Below are 20153 nucleotides of genomic sequence, written 5' to 3'. Positions count from 1 at the left end.
ATAGAGGTTTGATCTCCAAAATATATAAAGAACTCACACGACTCCACTCCAAGAAGACAAAGGATCCAATCCAAAAATGGGCAAAGGACCTGGGCAGATGCTTTTCCAAGGAAGAGATACAGAGGGCCCAGAGACATTTGAAAGGATGCTCGGCATCACTAGCCATCAGAGAAATGCAGATCAAAACCACGATGAGATACCACTTCACACTGGTCAGAATGGCCATCATAAACAGATCCACAAACAACAGGTGATGGTGAGGCTGTGGAGAAAAGGGAACCCTAGTACACTGTTGGTGGGAATGCAGACTGGTGCAGCCACTGTGGAAAGCAGTATGGAATTTCCTCAAAAAGCTGAAATGGAACTGCCTTTTGGTCTAGTGATTCCCCTACTGGGACTATACCCTAAGAATCCCAAAACGCCAATTCGAAAGAACCTATGCACCCCAATGTTCATAGCAGCACAATTTACAATAGCCAAGTGCTGGAAGTAGCCTAAATGCCCATCAGTAGATGATTGGATCAAAAAATTATGGTACATTTACACAATGGAATATTATGCAGCAGAAAGAAAAAAAGAACTACTATCCTTCCTGACAGCATGGATAGGACTAGAGAGCATTATGCTAAGCGAAATAAGCCAGGGGACGAAAGACAAATACCATATGATCTCACCTATAAGCAGAACCTAACCAACAAAACAAAGATGCAAGGAAAATAAGACTGGCAACACTGAAGAAAAAAAAAAAAAGAAAGAAACCAACAGAGACAAGAGAGAAGGAGGGTGGGGTGAGCGGGGGGAAAGGAAGGGAAGGGGCAAGTCAAAGAACATATAGCAAGGACTCATGGACAAAGCCAAAGTGGGGAAAGACTGAGGGAGGGAGAGTGGGGAGGGGGGCAGGGGAAAGTGGTGGGAGGAAGGCGGAAACAAATGTATTTGAAAAAATAAATTAATTAATTAAAAAATAAATATATTTCAAAAGGAAAAAAACCCCAAAAGGAATCTAGTGATACCCCCGTGTGGGGAACAGATTCCGAGTCAGTTCTTTTGCTGAGGCTTTACCGTCAATGAGCAGACCCTGAGGCAGGGTCTCTCACATGCATTGCCACCTTTGGTTCATGTTCCTCTGGCTTCCAAATACTCCCATACATGGGGAGCCTTTCTTAGGTTTGCTCACTTGTTCAGCTGATGGGGCAGACTGTGGATAACTCTCTCCTGCCTCCTTTAATACTAGGGTGAGAAGGTAACTCTTGTTTTCTTTTTCTTTTTGGTTCATGTTGTTCAATTACAGCTGTCCCGATTCCTCCCGCCCCGTCCCTCCTTGTTCCATTTCGGTGCCCTGCCCACCCCCTGCTCCCACAATCAATTCCCACCTTGCTGTCCATGTCCATGGGTCCTTTAAACATGTTCCTTGACTAGACCCTTGCCCTTCCTTCCCCTGTTATCCCCCTCCCCCCTCCCCTCTGGTCACTGTCAGTTTGTTCCTTATTTTCATGTCTCTGGTTCTAATTTTGCTTGTTTGTTTGTTTTGCTGATTGGGTTCCACTTAGAGGTGAGATCATATGGTATTTGTCTTTCTCACCACCTGGCTTATGTCACTTAGCATAATGCTCTCCAGTTCCATCCATGCTGTCGTCACTCTTTAGCTTGGCTTAGAGCTGATGTTACAGTCATTTTTACCAGAGCCACTTGGAACATGTGCCATGTGAAGTCGTTTGCAAAGCTAGTTTTCAATCAGCTGCTGAATGCTGCATTTTCAGAAATATCCTTTTGAAAAATTTAAGGGGACTGGCTAAGACATTCTCACATCCGACCTTCCCTGGTAGAAATGAAGGTGTTAGCCTCATTTGAGCCTGAACGGAGATTTGGCTATACAGAAACCTAAATTTTGCTGTGGATCAACCTTGAACCAAGAAGTCCAAGTTTTAGATCAGTGAAAGCTAACAGACAAGGGGGGACCCAAAAAACCCTGGAATTTGTTTATAAAAAATTGTGTATTTATTCTTACATGTTTAAACTTCAGTCACCTTCAAAGTACTCTCCATTTGACGTAATACACCTATCAAGACTTCCCACTGCTCAAAATAGTTTTTGAACTTGATGCCATTTAGTGCTGCTGTTTTTTCCTTTCTCCTCTTCCACAGTGGCAAAATGTTTCTCTTTGAGGACTTTTTTCAACTGGGGAAACAAAAAAAAGTTGCTGGGGGGAAGATTGGGTGAATAGAGAGTGGGATGTGGGGGTCATGCTGCTTTTGGTCAAAAACTGCAGAACACAGTGCAGTGTGGGCCGGTGCACTCATAAATCACCCATCATAAAATGAATGGCAAATGCATTGAAAGAGTCTTCAAAAAAAAAAAAAAATTCACTGAAGCCAAATGCAGTCTCTCACAGCAACACCAGCTTGTACACTGATCCATATGGGTTCTTAGAACACTCACCTAGTGGGGGAAGCCTGTACTACAGGGGGCAGCCCTCCAGAAGAAAATTACATTTTGGGGGGCCTCCCCAGTGCTCTTCGTATTTCTTTGATTACTTTATCTTTAGACGTTGTTAATGAAGCAAATCTTTCTTTTCCTGGGACGACTTGTGCAAGTGAATCAGTTTTCTGACTACTAAATATCCAGAAGAGAAAGTTACAAATCAAGGCAACAAAACAATGTTCAAGGTAGTTTCAGTTGCTGAAGCTCTATAGGGGCATGCTTTGGAATTATTTTAAAAAAGAAGAGCTATTTTTATACTAGAGGCCTCCCACAAATACTTTATTTTCTTTATACTTCTACTTATATATAAACGTGAAATCCTTATATTTATAGGCCCCTCGCAGTGATACCTTGGTTTTGAAATAGATACTGTAGCAGAAGGAGGATTCAGGGATCCTCCCTAATAGCAACACTAAAACCCTAATACTTATTAACATCTACTGAGTAATGTGTGCTCCCCTCTCCAGCCCCCCCCCCCCCCGGCTATGAAAGGTGTGCCAGTGGATATGAGACTCTTCTAAAGCCTTCAAAAGGTTACATGCTCTTTGGCTGAAGAGCCCTGGCAAACGCACATGAAACAACTGGAGGATAATTTAATTCTTGGTGACAGAGTGCTGGAGCTCAGCCCTTGTCACCAAAGCGTATCTTGTAAAGGCTTCTTCATTGGCAGCCCGGTTTGGCCAACTCCTACAATACCCCCTCCACTCCGGGGCCTGTAAGCTCCGCGCAGGCGGAAAACTGAAGTTGGCTCGCATTATGGTTCGTTTTCTCATTGGGAATTTTTTTTTAAGATCTTAACTTTACAGCTTTGCTTCGCTTTTTATGAGAAACACATATATCCTTCCTCAACCTGCTCTTCCTCCATTAGGAAATCCAGCTCTGGGTGGAGCACCAGGGGGCGGAGTCGGTGGATAAGAGCAGGGAAGCAGCGATTGGACGGGAAAGCACAGACCTAGTTCAGGCTCCACCCCAACTACCGTATTTTGCATGTGTCATGTGCACCCATGTTTTGGGCCCAAACTTTCAGGAAAAAAAAAACTTTCGTTTTAATTTTTTAATTCAACTTTTTATTCCAGGGCATTGTTTTGCATATGGATATCATTATTGCTTTCTAGAATTACACTTTTAATACATAAGCATAAATAAAAGAATTAATAACATTTTTATAGATGTAGGATTAGTACTAGTCATGTATAATGCGCATCCTTATTTTTCCTTCAAAAATTTGGGCAAAAAAGTGACCACGATACAGGGCAAAATACGATAGCTGTGTGATTCTGGATACAGGTTCCACTTCTGTTAGGGGAGCTTCCTTTCCAACCTAACAGTTTACAATTTTTTGGTCATGGAGACTAGCAAGGACAGGCCCTGCACAGACTCCTCTGGAGACAGGATACCTTTGGAGAAAAAGCAAGAGAAAAAGAATGCTGGAAAAGGCCAGTTAGACCAATCTCGTTTTTCAGAAATCCACAGGGCATGGCATTCTATGATGGGAAAGATATCATGAGGAACCGTAGGTAGGCACCAAATGTATTGCAGAGACTTGAAAAATTTTCACAGAAGTTGTATATTGGGGACAGTCTTCCTTAAGCTTCTATTACACGTCACCCTATTTAGGTTTTCTGAAATCACATACCCCAGAAATAGGCATCAGATCGCATGCTTGTCTTTCAGAGTCTTTTCCTGCCAATGACAAAGTATGAATTAAAGTTGTGCTACAAGCAAGCCACTGCCACTGTCAACGGCTTTGGGGTCTGAGAGCCTCCTCATGAAACTATCTCTAAAGTGTTTCCCATTTCTACTCAGTTTCAATAAATGTCAGTTTCCTTTCCTTTCTCCCATTCCACAGACTTTAACATTTTAACTTTTTAGAGAAGAGTTGATGATTACATTGTATATACATCTTACTCTGCTAACCCTTGACAACTTTGGAAGGAAAAAAACCTTAATTTAACATTTTTATCTGAAAACTAAAGAGGTCCTTGCAAAACCCCTGAGAGTCACTTCCTCACTGACACCCTACATCAGGAGCAATTATAGATGCAGAGAGCATTTATTTTTTTAAGCTAACTTCCACAGAGATGATTTGCCTAGTAACAGAGCCATTTTTGCCATGAGGGTGAAACATGCCCACCTGAGTCCTGCTCTCTGTGTAAAAACATCTTGAGTGGAAAGAGTGGACTTGGCGAAAATCAGCTGGGCACACAGGGAAGGCTGATGGGGAAGTAAGGGAAAGGCACAAGGAGAGGATGATAGTTCTGGGCTCAGAGAGGCAGAGTCTCTTGCCTAAGGCCACACAGCTCATATCTGAACGGAGGCCTGTGTTTTCCAACACAGAGAGAGGTAATGCTTTCATTACCTCTCACTCCAGAAGCTGCCTTGCACTGGTTGCAGAATAAGGGTGTGGTATCTGTCTTGCCTTAGATATTAACATGGAATTGATTTTCTATAGCAAGTGCTAGAGTTTCTCACCCTCAATTATTCTGCATCTTTTGAAACTAACCAGGCTCCCTAAGAGGCAGAAGAAAGAAACTGAAACCCGCAGGGGAGGGGGAAAGACAAACTTGCCACTGTCCTTGGAGATGGGTATGGAGAAGGGGAAACAGGAGTCATTTGGGTTTGTTTGTTTAATTGTGATAAGATACACATGACATTTACCACCTCAACCATTTTTACACGTTACAGGTCAGCGGTATTAAAGTATAATCACGCTGTTATGCAGCCGACACCAGCACCCATCTCAAGAACTTGCATTGCCCCGAACTGAAACTGTGCTCCCGCGAAACACTAACTCCACGCTCTCCCTCCCCAGCGCCCCTCTCCCTCCCCAGCGCCCGGCAACTACGCTCTACTTTCTCTCAATAAATTTGAGTGCGCTACGGACATCGTGTACATGGACTCAGACAGTGTTTTTATTTTTGTGTCTGGTTCAGCAAGTCACTTAGCATTTCGGTCCTGCTGTATTACATAGCTCACTGTTCCAAAGGCTCGTTGTAAGATGCTCAGATAGGAACCCTAGGAAGCTGCAAGCCCACGCGGAGGTGTCATCGGAAGCAGGAGCTCCCCACTGAGTCCCCCTCACTCTGCCCTGGCGGGGGCTCAGGCAGAGTAAAGGCACAATCAATTGTACTCCAATACTCTTACCAGCTATTCTCTTATACAATCATTGTCTGTTTTAAAACTTGTGAGCTTGCGCAATCTCAAAATAACACTGTGGAAAAGACATTTTTATTTCTGGTTTTTTTAAAATGAAAATTCTAGGCTTGGAGGAGTTTCTGTGCTTGTTCAATGTCACACAGCTACTGAGCATCAGTGCTACGATTGAACCCAGGTCTCCTGACCCCGAGGAGTTGCCGGGGGTGTGGTGTTTGGGATTCGTTTGCTAGAGCGTCTAGGTGGGGTTTTTGCTTCAGGAGGCAGTCGTGACCCCCCACTTCAGGTCCGCCACTCTGGTGCGGACTTGCTCTGAAGCTCAGAGGTAAGCATGCGTCACATCCCCATGGAATAATAGTAGACGGTTATAAAAACGGAAACTTAAATGGCTTTTGAATTACTTCTCAGCTGTTGATTATTTCCCAGGACAACCGAGGCAGCCTGCCACTGACTCACATTTCTTCTTCTTTATCTCCACCTCCAAGAACAGTGGCTGAAGCGTGGTGACTGTCCTTCCCTTTTTTCAGCTTCTTCCTTATACCTGCTAGAGAGCCAGGTTAGTCTCACGGGTTGCAGAATAATCAAGGTTGAGAAACTCTGGCAATCACAATAAAAAAAGTTGGTTCCTCAGATTATGGTGTGAGGCAAGATGAAACTCTTACTATGCAACCAAGATAAGGCACAGTTCAGGAGCAGAAGATGAAGCAGGAACGTCTACATTTTGAAAGATACAGACCTCAGGTTCAGATATGAGCTCTGTGGCTTTGAGGTAGTGACTGAATAACTTTCTGAGTCTCAGTTTTCTTAGGTATAAAATAGCCACATATTTTTCTTTAATCTCCATAGAGGAGATATTTATTGATTTGAAAGAGAAAGGTGGGAGGAGAGAGAGAAATATTGGGCCAGTTGCATATTGGCCCAATATTTCTCTCTCTCCCACATATGTCCTGACTGAGGCTCGAACTGCAACTATTTAAACTCAAATAGAGTTTAGAAACTTTACTAACTTGACTCACTGAGGATTTGCCTAGGGGACTCTAGGCAGGCCAAGCGGACCTAGAAGGAGTTAGTCCTCAGAATAGAAGGCATTTTGACTCTTGACAGAGACTCACATGAGCTCATGCTAGCTTTCTAAGGCTTTCGAGATTTTAAGCGATTTGAAAGGACTGGACAATGATATTTACTTTGTAGGCACAAGTTTTATTTTTCCATGTAATGTGAACATTTTGATGTCTAATACTGTCTTCTTTCACACCTGTCTGTTCTTTTTCTCCTGTTTTTTTTCTCCCTATGCCTCTGGTTGTTTGGCCCATTGGTTTTCTCTGTGTTTGGCCTCTTGGCATCTTGTATTTCTCAGCCGTTCTGGCAAAACACCTGATAACCGGTAACTCGCTCTCTCATGCCAGCGTAGTGACTTCCCGCTCTCCATCCACAAGCACCCTACTCGTTTCCATCCTTCATTCTGGAGCTACATGTTGATCCAAGTGTGGGTTTCACTGCTTGCCCTATGTTATTTTAATCATCATTTTTTGAGTCCTACTTCATGTAGCTGCCATCACATGCTGTAAGAATGTACCCTCAGACCCTAACCCCAACACTAACCCTCACTCTCAGGAGATGATTCTCTCCCCCTCATTTCCAGATTGATCACCGAAAAGCACTTCTCTGATTTTACCACTCCCCTCCTCAAAAAGAACTTACATGACTCCCCGTTGCCTTCTAAATCTACCATGAACTCCTACTTGACATACAACACCCTCAAGCCATGGCCCTCTCTTTATGTTCTATTTTTATTTTCAATGACACTCTGGTAGAGCACAGTGCTTCCTGCATATCCCTTTGTGTCTTCCCCCTAAAGTATTTCCCCAATCTCTGTGTGTTAACATCCTATCTACTTTCTAAGGCCCATCTGAAATTCTGTATGTTAAGAAGCTTCTGTGATTATCTTGTTTGGGTATGTCTTTTTCCTTTTTTTGAACTCCAACAGCACTCTACCTATATTGTAGTGTTTATTTTTCCCCACATTAGACTGTCAATATTTTGAGATTATGGCTGGAACCAGACTTATATTTGTATCCTGATATAAGTGACATATAGTAAAACTCACTAAATATTGGGTCAATTAAATTTCTAGAAGTCATTGCTTCAGATGTAAAACGTTGTTATAGCTCTATTTTCACTGCAAGTATTAGGTAATATACCAATGTTTCACCACTTAATACAAACCAGTAATCATTCTTGATATTGTTTCTGAGAATAATATCTATAAATAAATAAGGAACATACATGTGTGTGTTTGTTTTACTATTAACTAAGAGATTTCATATATTTTATTTCATTTGACCCTCAGTCTGGTGAGGGGGATAGGAGGACCCTGTTTTACAGACTAAGAGACCGAATCTTTGGCAGGTCAGTGTCTTGATAAGGGTCACATAGTAACTTACAGAACCTAAGGTCTGCCCGATGTCTAAGCCCCTGCTTTCTCTGTACGTTCCTCTGCTTGTCCTTAAAGATTCCCCAGAACATAAATACATCAAAGTCTCTGAATTCTAAATCTGAGGCCTGATAATCTCCCTATTGTTGGTATTTCCCCCTGGATCACTTCAAAGTGAATAAAAAGTTTAAGAAATATATAGCATCAACTGCCTCATGGGTGTTCGCAGGTGTTCTGATATGCCAGCCCTGGAACTGGAGGACAGGAAAGCCGGAAGATCTGCTCCTCCTGTGGGCCCAGGCTCCTCTTATGCAGGCAAACCTGGGCATTACCTGCAAGAGGTGCCTAATGCATGGAACCAAAACTCAATGTGTTGGCCAAGAGGAGTTTCTTATTTTTTTTTCTAGTGACATAATATTGAAAATGGCAGCATTCTTGAGAATACCATTCAGACCAGAAAATGAGAAGTAGGAGGCAAAAGATTAACATGAATGAAGCGTCCACCAGTGATTTTCCTAAAATTAAATCTCAGGATAGCGCTACTGTATAGGTGGGAATATGCTCACTTTGCAGCTGACGAAACTGCCCATCAAAGACTGTTCCAAAGTCCTTGTTGTGTTTTCTATACCAGTGGTTTGTGATCTATGATTTGGACTTCAGAATTCTCCAAGTATCTCAGGGATTGGGGCAGGAAGAGCAGGAGAGGATAGGAGGCAGCCAGTCAGACACCTGTGGGAATTCCATCAAAACAATTGATTATCTCTTTTTGAAAATCTTCTTTATATAGATTTACATTGATAAGAGGTTTTCAAATCCTAAAAAAACATGTTAAAAAACCCCTATAATATTCTATGCTCACACTTCTTTCTTGATTGGTTACATACAGGTGTGGCTTGCTATGAAGTGTCAGGCTTCAGGAAATGACTTCCATTCTCAGAAGGGGAAGCAGAGCCTAGCCCTCTTCTAAAGTTCAAGTCCAGAGTGTCAGGCCAAGGACTTCTTTAACGAGAGTAAAGACATGCTTCAAAAAAATTGGCCTGTCCAATTAGGGTGAACTCCCTTGAACAAGAAATGGTGACTCAGCCACCTCTGAAATTGCCTTACCTTTTGGATGCGGCTGCTATAGCATCTTTCTATTACGATTACAGAATGTGCCGAGAGACTTGTAACATTCAATCTTCTTCATAATTAAAAAAAATGTGTGGCTTGTGTAGCGTTAGAAGTTCTGTGCTTTGGTCATTCATGTGCATGGTGAATGTCAAGAGAATTGGGTGATAGTTGTATTATTCCTAAATTATTCTGAGAATCCTAGGTGTTGAGGCTTGTTTCTCCTAGTCTGAGAAGCCATGTCCAGAGACTTCTTCGTGGATCCCTCGCTTCTTATCGTTGCTCTGCATCCCTACACAGTGGCGTTTCTGGGAAGCAGAGACACCAGATAGAGGTATGGCTTCTCTTGGAGAAGCGTGAGAAGCCAGGTGTTGCAGTGGAATGAAAAATATAAGTGGTTATCATGGTGTATCTTCTGGAAATGGTGGCTTTCTTGTGGATGAAAGCCTACCCTGGTGAATTGTACAGCGTTAGACCAGGCACAGCCATAGCTGTCGTAGGCAGGGCATTTTTGTCATATGGGCACTGGGGGCATTTTGATGACCCCTATTTTACAGGGGTGCAGCTAATACTCAGATAATTTTGTCTAAAATCATAGAGTCAGTAGGTAGAGTGGGGATTTGATCTCACAGTTAACTCTGGAGGTCAGGTTCTTTTTCTCCTCCAACACGCACACCGTCAGGGAATCTAATTCACATCTTCCTTTAGTGTAGACAACTCCAAAATTCTTTAGTGTGCCTGAAAGTCACTGATATTCCATCTTTTATTGAATATAAAATCTAATTAAGAGGTGTCCCCTGAGTCGCAGCCACAAAATGGGTAACATGGGCACTGGAAGTGTGTAAATCTCCACCGCCCCATCCTGGCATTGCGGAGCTGGGCAGAAGGAGAGGGCAAGAATGGCCCCCAGCGGCCTCGGTACCTGGAGAGGCTCCCAGGAGGCCCTGTCTCCGCCCTCCCGCAGATGCTTGGATGTTAGCAAATGAATCTCATAAAGTCAAGTCTGTGCTCCGTAACTCCGCGCCTGCGCCGGGCCCTGGGAGGGCGAGTCTGCCTGCGAGCTCTGGAAGAGCTGCTTCTCAGTTTGCTCAGCCCCTTGGGTTTCGTGGACGGGAGATCGTTTGGTTTTCAAAGTAGATGCTTTGCGGGCTCGTCTCTCAGGTGCAGGTCTTCAGTGTTGGGGTGCCCCGTATGGGGTGCAAGCCCTCTCCTCCTCGGAGAAGCTCTGGGTTCGTGAGCTCCCTACCAATTGTGTGGGTCCCCGCACTGAAGTGGAGTGCATGTCATGATTGTGCCTCTTTCCTGTACGCTTCCACGTGACCACCTTCTCGCTTGCCTGATGTGAAAAAGCTGCGTGGTTAGTTTTCAGGTCTTACTAGAAGAAGTTGCTCCATGTGGAGCTGTAGATCCAGTGTGTCCCCGAGTGGGGCGAGCTCAGGACGGCTCTCTGCCCGCTATCGTGGATCACCTCTGATTTTTAGTGTTGAAATGGCCTTGCATTGCTGGGATAAACCTCCTCGGCTGGGATATATTATCCTTTGTACACATTGCTGCATTTGATTTAAATGTGTTTTATTAAGGATTTATGCATCTATGTTCATGAATAGTGTTTGTAGTTTTTTATTTTTTTTGGTTAGGGTTTGGTGGCAGTTGTGCTGGTCTTATAAATAAGTTGAGAAGTTTTGTCTTTTTGTCTTCTTGTTGATGTTATTTCTTCTTTAAGTGTTTGATGAAACCAATGAATCATCTGTCTTGAGGACTTTGGTGTGTGTAATGTTTGTAAACTCTAAATTCAACTTATTTAACATGTAGGGCTATTCAGGTTTTCTGTTTCATTTTGGGTCAGTTATGTGAGTTGTATTTTTTTCTAGGAATTTATACTTTTCACCTACGTTGTAAAATTTGATAATTTTAGATCAATAACTAATGTCGATATAAAAATTTAAGGTTGTATCATAAAACTTTGGCTTTAGCCCGAAGTTTTTCTCTGTTTTTGTTTTCCATGGGATTGATTAACTTCTGTTATTTTTCTTATATCCTTCCTTCTTCTTTGTATTTAAATTTGCTCTTCTTTCTATCTCTTAAGGTAAAAAATTAGTTCATAGGGTTTAGAACTTTCTTGATTTCCAATATAAGAATTTAAAACTGTAAAATTTTAAGCGATGCTGTTTAAGCATCGCTTAAAATTTTCTGTGTAATTTTCTTATTATTCAGTTAAAATGTATTCTGATTTTTAAAAATGATTTTTTTCTTTTACCAATGCATTACTTGTGAGTGTGTTGTTTATATTCCAAATATTTGGGTGTTTTCCTAGATATCTTATTGTTATTGATTTCTAATTTAATTCCATTATGACTGATGTCATTCCTTTTATGTTTATTGAAACTTGTTTCATAGCCCCTCATAAGGTCTCTCTTGGTCAATGTGCTATGTAGGCTTGAAAGAATGTTCTTTAGTTTTAAAGTGTAGTGCTTTATAAGCATCCCTTAGGTTAAGGTGGTTCATATGTTGTTCAGTTCTCTTTATACTGATGTAAAAAAATCTAATCATACCTTCACTTGCGAGGGGTGGTAGAGGTGTTAATATTTCCACTATTATTATGGAATTGTGTGTTAATTTCTTTAAACCTGAGAAGGAAAAAATACAGATGAGAAAATGGTATGCCAAGATGTGAAGCCTGTTGTCAAAGGTTATGTATCTTCCAGGTGGCAGCCAGCCTTTGTACGAGCCAACCTGACTTCTTTGTCTGTGTTTTTAAGCACCATAGTATATCGCCTCTGGTGTGATCAACCCTCCTCACAGGTGGAAACACTTTTCAAAGCACTATGTTAACATAGTGTAGTAGTTAAAGTGCTAGTTGAGTTAAAACCTGTCTCTGCTACTTAAAAAAATAACAGCATATTTGACACCAGCCTATTTCCCCAAATAGATGGCATAAAACTCTGCCCTTTATATAGTAGCTGCTTAGTAACTATTGTTGAATGAATAAATTTGGGATGATTCAGTATAGAAATGCAAAGCCAGGATAAACACAATAGCTTCTTTGTCCTCTGAAGTTTGTCTGAGCCACTATGTTAATGTGAGAAAGGGTATGGCTGTCTCTGTGGCCCCCTCCTTTAATGGGATGTGATGCCCTTGGGGTCTAATTAGCAACCCTCAAGGAACTTTTGCCAACCATGAATGTTCTCTCTCTTCCAAGGCAGATATTTTCACGTTTGGCAATGGCTTTGGTTGGGGTGATTCCACACGAGCTGCCCCAAACCCTCTGTGCTTAAAAGCTTAGCTTACTGCAGCCCTTCTGTTCTCTGGCCAGACTCCCTGAATTCCTCTGCTCAGCTGTGGAGGCTGGAGCTCGCTGAGGTGAGTGCCCTTACAGTTTTGGTCTTCTGAGAACTCTCTGGCTAGAATAAACCTGTTCTAGTTAAGGACCCTTATAGAAAACAGATGTCCTTGCTTGCTTGATTTCTTTCTGTTTTGTGCTCAGTGCCCAGATGAAGGTCTTGCTGGACAGTATCTGAATATTCTCAGGTGCCTGCCATCAAATGCATTAAGCGGGAGTTGACACATTAAGTTTACAGCTGTGAGGATGTGAAACAGAGTTTATTCTTATATTATTATTTATTAATTACTGTATTATTTTCCATATGAACAATGGTAAATCTACATTTGCCCACCCCGCATGTTAATTTTTTTTTCAGATTCCCATGGCAACACGACAGTCCTTCTCCTTCAGTCACTTTCTTGCTCACAATGTAGCTGCTGAGAACGTGTCCTTTTGGGTGATCAGATGCTCACACTTCCTTAGTCAGGAGTGTTGTTCAGTGACTAAGGAGCTGTCTATGAATACGGATACACTGTGTTGCATTTCTTGTCCTAACCCTTGCTGGTGTGAGAAGTTGGCCAAGTCAACTCATTTTGTTCTAATCCTTATTTTTTCTCAACTGAAAAATAGGAACGATCGTGCTAGCTTCTTCAAAGTGATGTTCAGTGGATTAAGTGAGATGATGCTTTTAAAGTGCTCTGTGCAGGGTCTGGCATACAGCACTGCTCAATAAAGGTGAGCAGACATTGTCCTGTGGTTCCTCTTCCTTTTACCTGTGGTGCTGGTCAAGCTCAGAGAGTGTTTTCACATATTTCATTACTTAGAGGCTTGCATAGGAAGGCCCAGATCAGGGCTGGAGGCTGCTGAGTTCCCAGCCTTTCCCCTGGGCGGTCCTGTTGTGTGAGCCTTGACACTGCATTAATTTTTTGGAAATTAGAGCAATTCCAGAGTGTATTCCACTAATAGACAGTCATCGTAGCCTTTCCGTAAAGCCCAGGTCCACCTGGCAAGGCGTTGTTGCGTATGAATGAACCCCCTGATACGGGAAGCTTGAAAGACTCTTGAAAGACTTATGTTTTAATCTTTTAAGGTAGAAATGTTCCCAAGTTGCATTGCAAATTTCCTTTTACTGTCAGCACAGACAATGTATCTGAAAACTGGTGAAGGAACAACTTCAGGGTAAGAGATGACAAAGGTAACGTGAACCTCAGTCCCCCCCAGTCCGCAGCAGAGTGGTGAGAGGGATTAGTAATGATATAAAACTACATATCTGCTTTCTTATTATTTAAAAATTCATCAAGTATTATCATTATCAGTGAAATTATTTTTTTTGTATTTCTACTTTTCCAGCCTAGAATCACAGCACTTAGTCCAACTGTCATTTTGTATAGATGGGGAAATAGAGCGCCACACAGAGAGAAGGTGTTGTTTGAGGTCACTTAGTTACCGTGACAAAGTTGGGGCTAAAATCGAAATCTTTGGGTTTCCAGGCCAATGCCCTTTTTGGGGTGCCCTGCTGCCTGTTTAGGCATTTTCAAGTCCAAATCTCTCTGACGTTTTTCAGTTATAGGAGACGAGAAAATGTAGGGGTATGTAGCAAACAAACATTGCAAGGGGAGGAGGTAGGAATAGACTATTGCAACAGGGAAAAGGGACTAGCAAAGTAATGGAGCCCAAGGAGGGAGAACTGGAGACTCCAATCTGCTGCAATTAGGTCAGAAGCACACAGGCGATAACCTGGGCTTGCAACTGTTATCTGAAGTGTGTGTGTGTAAAGGGAAGGAGCAGGCGTCCCCTGATAATAGAGGAACACGGCCAAGATCCTGCCTACAGGCAAGATTGGAAGCAGGGGGAGTGGATGGTACAGCAGTTGAAGATGTATTGCATAACAAAGGCAAGTTAATAGCTGTGCCTTCCTGAAAGGAAGTTTTTGGAAGCTGCAGAATTGTGTGCTGTCTGTGAGAAGGTGTAGGGACTTGTGATATAGCCAGGGGGACAGACGCCACCCCAGATGCCTGTGTATCACTGGGAACTTTTGCCTTGACTAAAAATGGCAGCCGAAAGTGGGTCAAAGACACTGGGAAACTCACAATGCACCATAGGAAAGGCCGGCTATGAGATTATGTAGGACGCTTCAAACCAAGCATTTACATTAGGGCAAGCAAGGTAAAGGTCAGAGAAAAAGCCGCAAGGCCGGGAGGTCTGCCTGGCGAGGACAGCAGCAGAGCTGCTGGTGCCGGGACATCTGCCTGGCCACCCACATTGTGAGAAATGCTTGAAGCTGAACTGTGACCAGAGATGCTAAGCTGCAGACTTGTGCTTTTCTCAAAGGCAGTACCTTTCTGTGGCAGGTGCTCAGACAGGCCTGATTTGGCAGAGGGAGGCAGGACTATGTGTGTTTGGGTATTTTTAAAGGGAGGGGGACTTAATGACAGACTTCTGCCATTATTCTAAACCTGTATAACCTTTAAATAAACAAACGCCCTTTTTTTTTCAATGTACTCTTGCCTTGGGAGTCACACTTCCTGGAGGTGGGCCATCGGACCCCAAGGTTGTTCCAGAACATCATTGGCGGGGTTCTGTAACATGTGTGTGTATGTCTTATAGGACTGACCCCTTAACTTGTGGGACCTGAGGGTATCTCCAGGTATTGTCTGAAATTGAGTTGAATTGTGGAACTTGCATCTGGTGTCTGAGAATTGCTTGTAGGTATGGGGGGAACCCCTCTCTGCAATTGAAATTGGATGTTAGAATCATTATTAGACCTGAGTATGATTTTCTGACTTCTTGGTTTTGGGATATTTTCTTATATCACTTAATTTGTGTCCTTGCAGAGCTAACAACTTTGTCAGCGCTCAGGGCAGAGAGTCCATGGGTACCAAGAACAACGTGACTGAGTTTGTGTTGTTCGGCCTTTTCCAGAGCAGAGAATTACAGCATGTGTGCTTCGTGGTCTTTTCCCTCTTCCACATACTCACTATCCTGGGGAATCTTATGGTCATCGTCACCATTGGTGCCAGCAACACCCTGCATGCTCCTATGTACTTCTTCCTCAGCCATTTGTCTTTTGCTGACATGTGCTATCCATCCGCTACCACACCCAAGATGATCGTTGACACTTTCGTGGAGCGCAAGACCATCTCCTTCAATGGCTGCATGACCCAGCTCTTTTCTGCCCACTTCTTTGGTGGCACTGAGATCTTCCTCCTCACAGCCATGGCCTATGACCGCTATGTGGCCATCTGTAGGCCCCTGCACTACAACACCATCATGGATCGACAGAAGTGTGGCTTGCTGGTGGGGGCCTCCTGGGTGGCTGGCTTCCTCCATTCCATCCTGCAGACCCTCCTTACGATGCAGCTGCCCTTTTGTGGGCCCAATGAGATCGACAGCTTTTTCTGTGATGTTCATCCCCTGCTGAAGCTGGCCTGTGCAGACACCTATGTCGTGGGGCTCATTGTGGTGGCCAACGGTGGCATGATCTCTTTAGTGTCCTTCATCATCCTTATTACATCCTATGTGGTCATCTTACTGAACCTGCGAAGCCGGTCCTCTGAGGGCCGCCGCAAAGCTCTGTCCACATGTGGCTCACACATCACTACTGTCGTTTTGGTCCTTGTGCCCCCCATGTTCATGTACATTCGTCCCTCTACCACCCTGGCTGCTGACAAACTTGTCATCCTCTTTAACATTGTCATGCCGCCTTTGCTGAACCCTCTGATCTACACCCTGAGGAACCATGAGGTAAAAAATGCCATCAGGAAAGTGTTCAGGGTCCAGGGGAATTCAGGAGAGAAGTGACATCCCCGGGGAATCTCATCCAGCCTGGAACTTGGGAGACTTCCCATTTCGTAGCATCCCACACGGGCTGTGCGTCTCCGGTTTGATGCTTGGAATGACAACTCTCTTCTTAGCTCTTTTTTCAAATGTAAATTTATTGGGGTGACATTGCTTAATAAGTTTCTGTAGGCTTCGAGTGTACATTTCTACGATAACATCATTGTATAGTGCATTGTGTGCCCACCATCCAAAGTCAGATCCTTTTCTGTCACTGTATATTTGGTCCCCTTTACCCTTTACTACCCCCATCCCCTTCCCTCTGGTAACCATCGTACTGTTGTCTGTGTCTATGAATTTTTGTCTGCCACGTAGCTCTTCTCATAATAATAATCCCATAGGTTTCTTCAATCCTCCATTCATTAAATATTTCTTGAGTGTTTGCAATAAGTGAGGTAGTGGGGTACAAATAAAAGTAAGACGTAATTTCAGCCCTGGAGGGGGTCACAGTGCAGGCTCACGGTCTGATAAATAAGGGCTCATTCAGGATACGCGGGAGCCCGTGAATGAGAGAGCATTCAGGTATCTCAGGTGAGACAACAATGGACAACAGCACTAGCTAACTGCTTTACGGTGGCTAGCTCGGTGCTTGATGAAATTAGTTCTGTCTCTTTTATGATATTCAAGGCACTTTACTCTCATTCCTGCGTGTCGTGCTCTCTCAGCAGGCAGATGAATCGGTAACTGTGGAGAAGTTAAAGGATTTACTTAAAGTTGACAGGATAGGGGCTAGAATCCGTTCCCTAAATCTGCCTTCAGGGCTCTTTCCCTTCAGGACTCGTTGACAAAGATGGAAATGAGTGGACACTGAGCAGTACAGACGAGAGCGTTCTGAAGGTCAAGGATTGGTGGTGGCCCTGGACGATGGAGAGTGGAGCCAGGGGGAAGGAGCTTCGGCTCGGTGCCTGGCACGCTGATCCCTCTCTCCTGCTGTGCAGGGACTGTGCCCCCATTCATCCCCTTGGCTGTCCTGTTTTCGTCTAGAGGGAGCCCTTTCGTGCAAAATGGATTTAGAAGAGCAGGACTCGATGCCCTGCCTAATTAACCATTCATGGGTCACTTCATCTGATTGGGTCTCAATTTCCATTTTTACAAATGGAGACAGTAACAATACCAGCTTCAGAAGGTTGCAGGAGGACCTACAGGACCTTGTATAGTTCTGTATCAATGTCTGTTTTTTCAGGGGTGGCTGCTACTTCTGTTTCATTTATAAAGTCGTCTTTTCTCTTCCTATTGTCTACTCTAACCCTACCCTTTCTCCTAAAGTCCTTATAACTACTGGATTGATTGTTCACTCCTGAGATGTTCACTGATCGCCTCATGAAATAGACATAATTATCACGGGAAGTGTGATCAGGGTTGGGTGAGGATGGTAGTGTTGAAAAAACTTTTTGTTTCATCTGAACACACACAAATGCAAATGTTGATCTTGACTATGGGAATAATAGCTATAAAATAGCCATTGACATCTTGAAAAAAATATTCTCAGAAGTTTTTATATATCAGCTTAATTACCAGTTGAATAAATCATCTTTTAAAAGTCCTTGCAAGAATGTGAGAACATGGATAGTTATTCAGGTTTGAAGATAAATGTAAGCAGGGGCAGGCAAAGTTACTTATGTAAAGCCACATTCAAGCCACATTGCTAGTTTAGTGCTCGCTCTTTCTTTTCTTTTTTTTTTTTTAGTGCTCTTTCTACTACTGCCTTCACACAGCATTTTAAACTGCAGTGATGATATGTATGTTTTACATGTGTTTATGCATATATGTAGATATGTTCATGTGGAGACAGGTGTACAAAGGCATATGTGCATACGCATGGATACATGTGTATGAATGTGTCTATAATTACTGGGGAAGATTGAATATACAAGGTAAAGTTTCAAAGTTTATATACTAAGCACGTATAGGAGTGAGTTCGTATGGCATCTGCAAATTCTCTTTGAGAAAATCCAAGTCTTTACATAATGAAGTTCTGGGTGCAGAGGTGAATGAAAAGTGATTATTTAGCAATCTTGTTGTTCCTTTTAACTCCTGTTTGGAGTTAACTCCTGTCGATGGGTTAACTCCTGTCATAGGAGTTTGCTCAACTCAGAGGAACATGATAAGGTATGCGACCATGTTGTGCTTGGTTGGTATGGTAGACGGTTCCTTCCTCCACTGGGTAGAGGAAGAGGAGGGAATTGGGGGCTAGAAGCCCATCGAGGTTTCGGCAGTGGGTGAGGGGCTGTGTGTGGTATGAGAACTGCGCTCTGGGAGGAAAGGCTGCTGTGTGATACGGCGGAAATGGCATTAGATGGTGAGCCCGGAACATCTCTCTCGGTGAGGGGCTACCCCCGCTCTCTCCAAGTTCTCCAGGTTTGCATTTCCTGATGTTCACAAATAAGGAGATTGGCCAAATCCCTAAGGACCTTCAGCTCAGCTCTCCTATGAATCAGGCATATGGACTCTACAGTAAACCTGGCTCCCTGTCTTTCCCCCCTCATTTTGTCTTTTGTTTACTCAGAATTGATTTGGGGGATTTTATTAAAAGAAAATGTTGCCTATATTTTTCATAGATTTATGGACTTTACATATTTATTACAAGAGGAAAAAAACATCAAATTAAGAAGGGTTAAGTATTTTCCAGAATTACTCTTCCTTAAGAGAAGCCCCATTTTAATGTTCGTACCTCAGGTTTCTGGAAGTTACTAATAGAGGAAGTTCGTTGTTTGGATACTCAGCCACTCACTCTTACCCTTTCTTTAAACTCTATTTAATAACCTTTATTTTTCCCACATGTCATTCACCCTCCAATACCGACTTTCCCTGGAGGACTTATAAGTTATAAATGTAAGAAAGATGTAATTGTTATTGTGAATTTATTTCTTCTGCTATGGTTGGGGAGGGAGTAGAGAGAGGCTGTGGTGATATTTGTGGTTTTGGGGAAGCAACTATAAACTCATTCTTGAGGGTAAAATGTCCACCGTTAAGGGAGAGAAGGAAGGTCCGCTAGAGGTTAGATACACCCCTTCCAGCACCGATTCCTAGAGTGAAAGCAATTTTTCTTTATTAGCTCTTAAAAATATTTGACACAAAGGAATACATGATACAGAAACGAGATGTCATGAACATAATTATTTAGCGATTAGTAATGCGCTTGATACCGAAACCAAGAATGAAAACATTTCCAGTAATTTGTGTCTATGTCTCTCTTCTGTTTCTCTGCCTTCCCACATTATAACCAATATACTGAAAACTGGCTTTTAATTTCCTTACTTTATGAAAATGTTTTAACATATGTGTGTATGTGCCTAAAAACTGCTTGATTAGTTTTGCTTGTTTCTGATTCTATAAACATGGTATCAGACATATATTTTCTTCTGGATTTGCTTTTTCCCCTCAATATATTCCAAAGATTTATCCATGTTGTTGCATGCTGCTATATTTTGCCATTTTTTACTACTGTACAATATTCCTTGGGGTGAATATATCATAATTTTATTATTCTGTCATTGTACCTTGGTTGTTTTCATATTTTCCTCATAATAAGAATGCTATTGTGAGCATTCTTGTATATGCAGAAAAGTATTTGTGGAATAGACCCTCCTCCCCCAATTCTACCTTGCTTTTGAAATTGGTTTTATTAATAATATTCACTCTCACTAGCAATGTATAAAGAATGTTTTGCTGATGTACATCTTTGCTAACAAATGGTATTGGCAAGACATCTTAGAGTTTTTGCCAATCTAGAGGGAAGGTATACATAATGTGTAATTCTCTGGTTAGTAGTGATGTTAAAAATACTTTCATATATTTCTTCTCCTATGTGTTGTTTTT

General features: G+C 42.6%; 1 protein-coding gene across 1 annotated transcript; it reads left to right on the top strand.

The window, feature by feature from the left end:
• Positions 1–15368: 15368 nt before the first annotated feature.
• Positions 15369–16298, top strand: LOC129081505 (olfactory receptor 4S1). The gene has a single exon (XM_054587170.1). It carries the CDS (start codon positions 15369–15371, stop codon positions 16296–16298), a length of 930 nt encoding a protein of 309 aa, XP_054443145.1.
• Positions 16299–20153: the final 3855 nt, after the last annotated feature.

Source organism: Pteronotus mesoamericanus, unplaced genomic scaffold (genome assembly GCF_021234165.1).
Source record: "Pteronotus mesoamericanus isolate MK-2021 breed Mesoamerican mustached bat unplaced genomic scaffold, CSHL_Meso_final scaffold_1066, whole genome shotgun sequence".
Lineage (NCBI taxonomy): Eukaryota > Metazoa > Chordata > Mammalia > Chiroptera > Mormoopidae > Pteronotus > Pteronotus mesoamericanus.
Note: the sequence above shows the minus strand (reverse complement) of the source record. Positions and strands in the feature narration are given on the sequence as shown.

Excerpts from the sequence above, each read along its gene's own strand:
- LOC129081505 (XM_054587170.1), top strand. The coding sequence starts at position 15,369 with ATGGGTACCAAGAACAACGTGACTGAGTTTGTGTTGTTCGGCCTTTTC.